Here is an 11447-nt window from a genome sequence, read left to right as displayed (position 1 = left end):
AGAACCGAAGATCCCACCAAGCGGAGCTGAGCCAAGATTTCTGCTCCAAGCCTCCTGCTCCTAACAAAAGAGAGTGTCGGCAGAGTTAAATTTGAGTAACGGCATCAAGGGGAAAGAAAAGGAATACGAGGAATGAGCATAATGTTAGGCAGCCAACCGTGCCAAACCAGCCTGTTCCGTGATCTCCCCACCTTCGGGGTCCACCTACGTGTTAACTCTTGGGAATTAAGCCCTACGTGGTTGCCGGAGCTTCGAAGTTTTTCTTTTTTTTTCCTTTCTCCGTGTTTTGAAGGTATTGTTTGGTTCACGGTAGTTCGCAGTGGCGACCTCGTTCTCGTCACAATTGGCCCTCGCCATGCGCTATCCGCTCTTCACAAGATATCACCGCTTGCCTATCACGTGGCAAGGGCCCACTTCCCACGAGTGTTCTCCTTATGAGCTTTTTTTTTCAATATAGTTATGATGGGGTGCGTTTATTTAAAGATTAATTGATGAAAAGGGGCCGCGTCGACATCGAGCCGCTGCAAAGACAAGCGCCCACCTTCGTTTTCCTCTTCCCCCGTTCTTCCTGTAGCTTTAGCATAACACTCCTCCCTTCATAGACGAAGACCGCTGGGCGAGTAACTGTTACGTCCACTCGGAATCACGGGCATGACAGCGGCCAGTGACGCGGCAAATTTTGCGTGTATTTGCGGGCGTCTCTCATGCTCAGAAAAACGCTTTTATGTAGCACGCACTGAGCAACAGAAAGCTGTATCGGGAATTTTTCAACTTGCTCTACAATTTTGTCATGGACACTTCTCATCTAATTATATCATTTGAGAAGTTCAACTGATTAAGAGTGATATGTAATTTGGCGGAATGCAAAAAAACAAGAAAAGAAAAGTAATCTGAGCATCTCCAAGCGATGGGAAACAACATTACCTTGGTTCTGCTCAGCTACGTGGCATTTGCATATTTTAAAAGTTTGGCTAAAGTTGCGTGGGACACCGTATACCGTAGCTACCTGAACAGGTAGCTCGCACATTTTCAGCATGAATCCTGAACCTACCATATTTACTCGAATATAGGTCGAGCACAAATACAGATCGACCCCTATATATGGAACTGCAATTACCCTGAAATTAAAAATAATAATTCGAATATCGGTCGACCCATATCTTTTCAGAAGAACAAGAAAAACTTTATACATGAGACACCTTTAGTTACCATAAGCTCGGCTACTAATTCTCGTCTAGACAATGCCACAGACTGCATCCTCATCGGAAAGGCCGCAGAATTGCTCCTGTCGGATGCTTCGCCGGCGTGCTCGGCACTTGAAGCAACGCTGTCCTCCGGTGCCGTCGTGTGCGTTGGATACGCAGCCCGGCTGGATAATCTCCAAACAAACCTTACGGCGTGCGAGACATAGCAACTCCGTCAGCACGGTATACTATTACTAGTTTTGCTGACGAATATATATTGACATTCTTCAGTCACAAATATAGGTCGATAGGCGATATTGGATGAAATTTTCAAAAAAGGAAGGGTCGACCTACATTTGAATAAATACAGCCGTAACTGCTTTGCCAGTAAGCCTATATACTTTTTATTTCCAGCACGATGCCAGAGAGTTCTACTAGGAGAGAGCATTCTCACGCAGCCAGTCTTGGAAAGCCAATTCTCCGTGAAGCCATTCCCTTCGCTTTCTCTCTCGTAGTATCTGCCAAACACGTGACCGCTGTGACTCGACGTACTGATCGGGAATGTTTGGTTTACGGTAGTTTTTCATTCATGCAGGGCACGTACGCGTTCGGCTGTCCTGTCGTAGTCTTGTACCTGCAGAGCGGGAGCACTAAAATCTACCGCGCGCTCCGACGTAGCTACCAAGTGTTGGGCCGATACGTTTGGCTTCAATAGTGTTGAGAAATACTCTCTCCTAACATTTTTCTTCCACCACAATGTTTTCACTGGCCAGACCATGTACCGTTTCGGTTTGACGTTGCTAGAGTGCAGCGACAGCATGCTTCGAGATGACCACGTGAATGCGCATCATGATGCTAGCGACAGCCTTGGTTTGGGCCACTTGTCTCACGTCTAATTAATGCTAAAGGGAAAATTACGCAAATTCCAGGCCCCGTAGGAATTTATGTTGTGCGAAGCATTTTGAAGGTGGCTGGTTGCCCAGTATTATTAGGGGTTCTGCAAAGAGTTACTACGTGGATAAACGTGACGATAGCAAGACGACGGCAATGAGGGAATGATGGCAGATTTCTTGGCCTCGCTGTGCAGTCATGCGGTGCATTTCATGTACTGAAGGGTGAGCATTGTATACTTTCCGAATCTCCTTTATGGCCGATGTGGAGTCTTTGCGTATTATAATAAACAATGTCTGCGACGCGGAAGCAGCTGTCACCAAGTTTGTTGTGCCTCATAGGGCCAAACGTTCAGCACTGACCGATGGGTCCGGAGTTGTCAGACCACACGCATAATTGACGCCATTGGATAGGTGCCCAGGCACCACGGTGGACTCAACGCTTAGCTTGTCCCTGTAGCTCAAATCTGTTTGGGCTACTAGTGAGCCGGTGGGGAGTGCGGCATCTGCTTCTTCTATGTGGCGCTTGAAGGCAGCCGAAGGACGAGGGACCGGATTTCGGAAGTGGCCTATGGGGTTGTTGTCTGCGAGTTGCTGGTGACCAAAAAGTGGAAGGGTGTCTACGGAAGGTTGCGAGATGTAAACCGAACTGTCTATCTCTGCCGCTAAATTAGCAATATGTTTCCGGAAAGGATAGTTTTAGAGGTCTGGCTTGACGGCGTTGATGGATCAACGCGCGCCTTTGGTGTTTAGTGGCGCTTCTTACTGAAGTTTCGGGATTGGTGCGCATCATTGAAGTGCGTTGACGACGCGTATCGCTCCCCTGGTTGATGCATTCGAGACGAACCCAATCTATAACCGTGAAGTGTAGGAATTGAGCCGAATAGATAAGACGAGATACCAGCACTGTTCGGACGAGTAAACGGGCAGTCTTGTGGGGGGCACCCCCTAACTTGGAGCAGATGCGTCAAATCAGATTTCTTTGCCTGACTAGTCGTTCACAATAGGTATGAAAGACAATAAGTCAGCCGGGACATATCATTATGCAGGGTATTTCGTTGTAGAGACGTTGGGCTATATATGTAACTTTCAGAATTCGTATTTACTGGTGTGACGCAAGGCAATATAAGAGTTCCTAAATGTATTTGTGCGTATATATATGGCGCACTTCTCTGTGTATACACCTATCCTCATCAATCTTGGGTATTTGAAAGACAAAACATTTTTTATTCTTTCACTAATACGTGTGACATTAACGTGACATCAGCTTTCACGCGTAGTGCGAGGCCTATAAAGTCTTTGGCGACTGCATAAGTGCCGGTGAGAAATCGCACTCTCGTTTTATCACTTGCGAGGTTTCTTAGCCTCGCTGACAAGACGAGAAGCGCGGTAGTGAGAGTGACATTGCCAATAGAAACGAAATCGTCAAACGCTACATTATACGTGTCCCCTCGGCGGCATATACTGTTTTCTGTGAAACATAGAAGGAAATAAGATAAAAGTGGGTAAAATAAGCTTGCGCTATAACCAAAATAACAATATACACCCAAATAACGGTTATCCTGTTTATTCGCCCCTGAAACAAAGAAGTTGTGAAACAAACCAGTCGTGTTGCCGATTTGACAGATTTACTGCACTTGCACGCTGAAACGATGGCTGCACCTGTGTCATATTTTTCCAAATTTCAACGGGGGGTACACTTCTCGCATGTGGCACTGACAATAGGTGCAGGAGTCCAGGTTCCTGTGACCATCTGGCTCGACGTAGCGTTCACCAGATTGCACACTTACGTGCCGGATTCATGGGCATTCCTGACGCACAGCCGAAGACAGTCGAAAACTTGGCGAAGTTCATGAGAGGGATGTTCACTCGAAGCCTGCCGGGGATGTCGCCGAAGTTGAGTTTCCTTATCCAGGCGTCGCGGCTAGGATTGTCGCACAGTCCCACGGCGTAGAGAACGAAGAACAGCTGCTCCATGTCAAGCTGGCGCTCGTCCACCGCGATCTTGAGCCTTTCCGCGCCGTCTTGGGCCGTGAGAGCCTTCATGTACATGTCGTGCAACGGCCCCATGATGGCGTTGTCCGCGATGTTCTCCTCCAGCCTCATTCTGGCCTCGAAATTGTCGCCAATGAGGTCGCGAATCTCGACGTAGTACTGGTCCTGGAAGCAGAGTTCCAGATGAGAGAACTTGCTCATCTCGTTCGTGTTCCACCAGGTGGCCACAGCGAGGTTGTGGTCAACGGAGGCGCCACGCCGGTCAACGGCGCCGAACATGCCTCGAAATATTTCGGCCATGATGAGGGGAAATACCACCGGATCGATGCTCTTGGTGATGTCGTTCAGGAAGGCAACGCTGGCGTGTGGAATGAATAGCACGTTGCGTCCGAAAAAGTACTCGTGCCCAGGTGAGAGGGCCGTGTGGTCGTACCGTGCGTCGAGGTCATCCTTCGGTGGCTTGGTCTCCCAGTAAACGTTCATGGTTCCCGCCTGCAGTTCCCGAAAGCTCTCGAGCAAGTGGTTCGGGTTGAGGGGCTGGGCGTTGAAGTTGTAGTAGCTGGCAACCGCGTTGATGTCGTCCGCGCTGGCCAGGAACATGAAGCGCATGTTCTCAATCTTGTCGACGCCAATGCCGATTGCGGAGCGGTCCAGCCATGACGACGACGAGAGGAGACGGTCCGTCATACTGCTTTTGAGTTGTACCTCCAAGCTTGACATACTGTAGTCGTAGTGCTTCAGGAGGAGCGTCGAGTTGTTCTTGCTGAATGTCATGCGACCGAAGAAGCGCATGCCGTGCTTATAGAGCCGTTCTAGCAGGTGCATGCAGGCTTGACGCCGGTCAGAGACAAACTCCAGGTAGTCGTCGTGACTCAAGCGCAACAGAGGGCTCGCAGCCTTGGCTAGCAGAGGGGATAGGTGCACCACGATGCGATAGCCCAGATAGTTTAGAAGAGTGACAGTGTCTGTCTCGTTGAGAACGGCAGGCAACTTGCTGATATAGTCCTGGTTCATGAGGGCCACAGGTTTGTCGTTGTCGAACGTTTCAATATCCTGGAAAAGTATCGTGAGGTACTCTTTCCAGTCCCACTTTCCTTTGCGATCAAGCTGTCCCACGCGTTTGATGCGGTCCTGGAACTCGACGAAGTGTGGTGCGGCCATAACACTGTGAAGCTTCTTCTCGAGAAGGGCTATGGCCTCGGCTTGGTCGGTCAAGTCTTGCTTCCTTTCTAAAAGCGACAGCGCGAGGACTACCTTCTGAGTGAAATTTTCGGGTGATTCGTCGAGGTATGCCAGGTTGTACCTCTTAAGCGTCAAGCTTGGTGCGTCGATGTGCACCGTGTATCCGCGATCATCTTCAAATGGCTTCCGCAGAAACACCCTGGCGAATGGGAAGACGCCCAGGTCACGGTCCACGAACGCCGAGATGGTAACAACGCTCGCACCACGCGGTGCCTTCTTGTAGGGCCAGCTGCCCAGGTTGTACTCCTCCAGGAGACTTCGAAGCGACGTCAGGTTCACGTCGTTTTTCTCCTGGGACTCGCACTTGGGCAGCAACGAGATTGCCTGATGCAGAAACACACCCGGATACTTGTGGTATCGCTCTTCGTTCTCCTTCAGGTAGTCCCGGAAGAATCTCTCGATGTCCATCATCATCATGCCGGCCGCCCTTTCCCTGTACGTCCTTGACTGGACGTCCAGGTCCCGAGCCATCCAGTGCCTGGAGCAGACGTGCGCGTAGAAGTCCGTGCAAGGGCTGACGCTCGAGTTGAGCCGGCCGCGCAGGTAGTTCTCGGCCCATGCGCAGACGTCAGTCTTGCAGTTGGACTGCGTGAGGGCTTTCCGCTCGTGTTTGGCCAGGTGGTGCCGGCCGTCCGGTCCGGCCAGGATGCCCTTGTCGTCGCCGCCGACGCCGCCGTCCGCCGACCCGTTGCCGCCGCGTCGCAGGAGCTCCATGGAGCGGTTGAACATGACCATGATGGCCCCGCCCACGTGCAGCTTGTACGAGGTGACGGCCACGCCCACGACTATCATGAGCAGGCCCACGCTGCATACGGCAAAGTACGGGAGCCGACTGGGCGAGCGAGTCACCAGGATCTGCGATCGCGACCGTGTCTGGACAGTCGTGCATTTGGGCTCCTCGACCGACCTCAGGGAGTACAGGACGCCGTGCTCCCCGCGGTCGCCCTCCGCGCATTCTGCGCCGCGTTCGAAGTCGCCGTTCAGGGACATCGCGGAGCCCTTGTGGCGTACCGCGGTCGAGGATTCTTCTTCTGTGGCTCGAGACGACGCGCGCGGGCACACGCGTTTCCTTGGCTGCCTTTTTCTCGTCTTCAGTGCCACATAAAGAAGTACTGGCACAATATTTCCGGCTCAATTCATTTCTCGCATTAAATGGAAATCCCAGGGGAGAAATGCTGGTAAGCCCCCCGATAGCGATAAATAATTTAATGTCATAGCTTTTACACAGCCAATTTCGGTTACGTTTTCCAGGAGGTGAATGTTTCATGATGTCATGATGCAGAAGGTGGCCGCGGGGTGGGGGGTGGGGGGCAGAACACTGGGACCTTTGGGCACTCGCTCCAGCTCACTTGGTCGTTCATTATGCTACTACATCAGGCCTTACTGTACCCTCACATTCCCCATAGGGGGTGGGGGTCATTGACACACAGGCTATACATCTACAGGCAGTTTCGTTTTTCCACTGACCTAAGCACAGTACTATATATTCAAATTTACAGCAGTATAAAAATAAAGAGGCGTTCATGAGCTCTGCGCTTGAGGCAAGCCTTTCATTCTTGAACGCTTCAAAAACCTCATCTTAAAATAATTAAGGGAAATAGGAAATACATTCTCGTCGAAAACAGCTGATAAAGATATGTATTGCAGTAAAGCGGCAAGATGCGCTAGTTGGTGGATGTTCATCTCGTAAAAAGCGGGGTATTGCGCTGAAAACACGAACAGATGCACCACTTCTACCTGTTCCACTTCTACCACGTCCTTTCCATTTCTACTTCTGTTGTCCGTGTGTTTTTAGCGCATGCACCCCCCTCTCTCTCTTTTTGCAAGATATAGACATGGAGCGCAAGTTCTTCATGTTTGGAAGTAAATTATATATTGCAGCGGCGCAAATGGAATCATGCAGACGATAGGCATCAAAAGCTGCCTCATCTGGATATGATTAGTATAACTATTTTTGTTCCAGGTTTCTTCCACATGATGTATCCTACAACTGTGCGGGGTCAAGGTGGCTGTGGTAGCTTTGCGGCTACTCGGAGAAACATACATCCGAGGTTACGCCGCAAGCGTTCCTATGGATATCATGTCATGCGGTGGGCTCGACGACTGACGCGAAAACACAGAAGCCATCTCTACTCTTGGACCTTCATAAAGTGTTCAGTGGCGCGGGAGACGTTGCGAACAATCAAGACTTGTATCCTTGTGGCAGTTGCGCTGTTCGCGCCAGCTTCAGGTCCACAATTATGCAACTGTCATCGTTTCTAAGGCAAAGCTTTCTTGACCTTATCGCCCCACTTTGTTGTCTTTGTTTAACTGCTATCGACTTGCATGCGAGCTTGCTTCATTCGGTGCACATATTCTGCACCCTTTCTGCTCCCTTAGCTCTTTTGAATACCTAAACAGCTCCGGTCGATTGCGGCGTTTGACCAAAGGTTGTGCGCTGCATGCGGTCTTAGTTGACTCACGTGATTTTACATGATTGCAAAGTTAGGCCGGCTCAAACAAACGTGCAGTCGAGACAGAATATTAAAATAAAACGTGAATAAAAGTTGTAACGCATATATTGACATGGACATTTTCGATTTTTCATATTTTTCTTTGTTTCTTTTTTTGCGTTAGACGTAGGTAATGAACCTCAAAACCCTAGGAAAAAATGTGTCTAGCCTCATAGTACCTTAAATGATTTGCTATAATAGCTCTTTTATGAAGCAGTTTCGGTTTCGTTTCATAGTAGGCGTATATTCTAACATTATGCCCGTGACAACCCAGGCGAATAAAAGATTATGTGCCGTGACATCGCGGACGGATCCAGGGTATACCAGCCTCCGGGCGGTGGCTCATCAAAGCACAACCCTTGAGTCCCAGCCTTCTCCGATCCTCGCTGGATCAGCCAGTGCGTGTCAGGACACAGAATGTGGTCGCATGGGTGTTGGACATCATGACGCTTTGGTACTCAAGTTTATCGAGTCAATTTCTCAACATCTGATTACGTTGCTTCAACCTGTTTTATTGTAGCCATGACCAACCGCCCATTTTGTGGCTTTCGATGATCAAGCGGCCTTTTGCCAACAGGCTGAGTACGACAGCTGGTTTATACTTCTCGGGCTCCTCTCCTAAAGGAAATGTTACCTTCGAGGAATTTCGCAGGCACGCCATCCCGCCACACCCATAGCGCTCGATGATTTCACGAGCCTAACGCTTGATTCGATCCGATCGCCAACTTGGCGTGCACCTTATTGGTCCATCTCTCAAGTGGCGCCTATTCTGACAGCGTGTGTGTGCACGTGCAAACCCACACCTCAGGCACGTAGTTCGTTTCTTTCTTTTACGTATATATTTTCTCGCTTTTGGCTTGAATCGGGCTCATGCGATATACGTATCTGCCCGGAGGAAGGTCGCCGTATCAGTGCTGTAACGGTACTACTTGCTTTTCTCCGCCCGGAGAAGCGTGTCACGTGTCACTGAAAGCAGTATCGCTTGTCCCACTATTCTATTTCAAGCTCCGTCTATCTTTTCACTGCAGTTTTCGAGCGTGTCAAGGACGCCACAGGTCGCGACTTTCATGTCTAATGAGCTCCCTCTCTCTTCGTATAGCGTCTGATTCGCTACCTCTCTCCGCTTTCTCTCTATTCCCCCAGCTTTCTCTCTGCTTCGTTTTACTTCTCTCTCTCATTTTTTTCTAATGTGCTCTTGCGCTTCCACTGTGTTGGTAGAAAACATGGATCTGTCTTGCCGAACGGTCCATGGGTGGTGACACCCACCGACGCCAAACATCTAGTGCGGCTCTGTCTGGCCTTCGCAACAGCGCGATCCACGCAGTAGTGTTGGTAATATCGATGAACGATTAATCGACCACTCGATTAAAAGTATGCTGCAGAATTACTCATCTTCATCAATGTCTACCTTTCAATTATTCCACTTAATCGATTACACATGTTCGGGTAATCGTTTTCTAGAGTTTGACAGAAGTGGCGCGAAAAAAGGATGTTCCACATCCGCCGTCAAGGCAGCGGGCGGTGGCGCAGGCTAATACACCCAGGTTTAGTTCTAGTAGATAAACATAAATACCCGAGAAAGCGAATGGGGAAACGGCGCCGTGGCAGCTCAATTGGTAAGAGCATCGCACGCGTAATGCGAAGACGTGGCCATTTCAATCTTTAATGACACTATTCAAAAGAGGAGGAGAATTGCGAAAATAAATACCTTTTAACAGCAATAACGTGGGGGGGGACGTGAATCCTCACTGCCCCCCTCCCCTTCTCTAGGTATACGGCGCAACCCCAAAACTTCCTTATGCCGGTCATAGTGCTTGGGAAAGTACCATATTTGCCCTTTGAGATGGTAATGGGTGGTGCAGGAAACGTATGGAAAGGCAGGGAAGTGAACCAGATGCAAGACCGGTCTGCTACTCTACGCAAGACTAAGGGCGTTAAAGGTTCGCAATAGGGAACGAAAGGCGAGATATCGCTGGAGGGTGCCCGAGGTGTAAATGGGGATCACACACACACACACACACACACACACACACACACACACACACACACACACACACACACACACACACACACACACACACACACACACACACACACACACACACACACACACACACACACACACACACACACACACACACACACACACACACACACACACACACACACACACACACGCACACACACACACACACACACGCACACGCACACGCGCACACGCACACGCATGCACACACACACACACACACACACACACACACACACACACACACACACACACACACACACACGCACACACACACACACACACACGCACACGCACACGCGCACACGCACACGCATGCACACACACACACACACACACACACACACACACACACACACACACACACACACACACACACACACACACACACACACACACACACACACACACACACACACACACACACACACACACACACACACACACACACACACACACACAGACAGAGTTTCCAGGTACTTTGTTTGGTGAGTTTTGAGTCGAGGCTCCAGACCGTCCTCTAAATTTCACACACCTGCCCGCCGTGGTGGCCTAGTGGCTTTGGCGTTGCGCTGATAAGTTCGCGAGGGCGCGGGATCAAATCCCTGTCGCATTTCCATCGGGGAGAAATGCAAAAGCGCCGGTGTACCATGCATTAGGTGCACGTTAAAGAACCCAAGGCGGTCAACCTTAATCCGGAGATCCCCCAGTACAGCGTGCCTCCTAATCGTATGGTGGTTGTGGCACGTAAAACCCCAGAATTTATTTAATTATCCACCTCACACACACCCACGCACGCACGCTCAAATAAATGTGTACGACGTCTGCTGCCTCGTTGCAAGTAACAAACTGGAGAAAGGTTACACATCGTCTCAGACATCCACTGGTTGAACTGGTTCTAGCAAATATGCAGAACTAGTTACCATTCGTTACTTCAGTGTGGGCCATCTACATTTCTTTGTTTCTTACTATAGCGTACACATGATGTATACGTTAGTTGACGCGACTGTATCAACTGTATCACTCTTCGCGTTTCAAGGAGTGTTGGTTTAGATCGCGATTATCTAGATACCCGGCGCAGGCATGTCGCGGTGTCCTGTATGCAAATTTAAAATTAATCCACGAGTCTGCATGCAAATGAAGTTCAGCGGAAGCATTCAAACGGGCTGTCAGCTTGCGGAGCACAACGTTACAACATTGCTAGTCTCTCAGTCAGGGCACACCTCACGAGGAAAAATGAATGATAGAAATAAAAGGGGGAGGGGGGGGGGGGAATGCGCGCGACGACCGAGATAAAGAAAGTGTGATCTAAGTGCACATTTATTTATTTAAAGATGCGGAAGGGATACTTCTTGTGCGCTCAGTTCGGTGTTAGATGTGCAGAATGAATAATTCTTGGCAGCACGATGTAGCGGGATCGAATCCCGGCTATGGCGGCCGCATTTCGATGGGAGCGAAAGACGGAAGAACACCCGTGTACTTAGATTTAGGTGCACGTTAAAGAACGCCAGATGGTCTGTTTTTCCGGAGTCTCCCACTACGGCGTGCCTCATAATGAGCTTGTGGTTTCGGCACGTAAAACGCCATAATTAAAAAAAAGATAATTCTCGGCCAGTAA

At 49.7% G+C, this 11447-nt stretch overlaps 1 protein-coding gene across 1 annotated transcript; it reads right to left on the bottom strand.

Annotated features, from left to right (window-relative positions):
- Positions 1 to 3844: 3844 nt before the first annotated feature.
- On the bottom strand, positions 3845 to 6301 carry LOC126540689 (neprilysin-1-like). Its single transcript, XM_050187533.3, has one exon. The coding sequence runs from the start codon at positions 6299 to 6301 to the stop codon at positions 3845 to 3847; it is 2457 nt and encodes an 818-aa protein (XP_050043490.1).
- Between the last annotated feature and the right edge of the window lie 5146 nt (positions 6302 to 11447).

This window comes from Dermacentor andersoni, chromosome 2 (assembly GCF_023375885.2).
Source record: "Dermacentor andersoni chromosome 2, qqDerAnde1_hic_scaffold, whole genome shotgun sequence".
Taxonomy (NCBI): domain Eukaryota; kingdom Metazoa; phylum Arthropoda; class Arachnida; order Ixodida; family Ixodidae; genus Dermacentor; species Dermacentor andersoni.
This window is presented reverse-complemented; position numbering and strand designations above follow the sequence as displayed.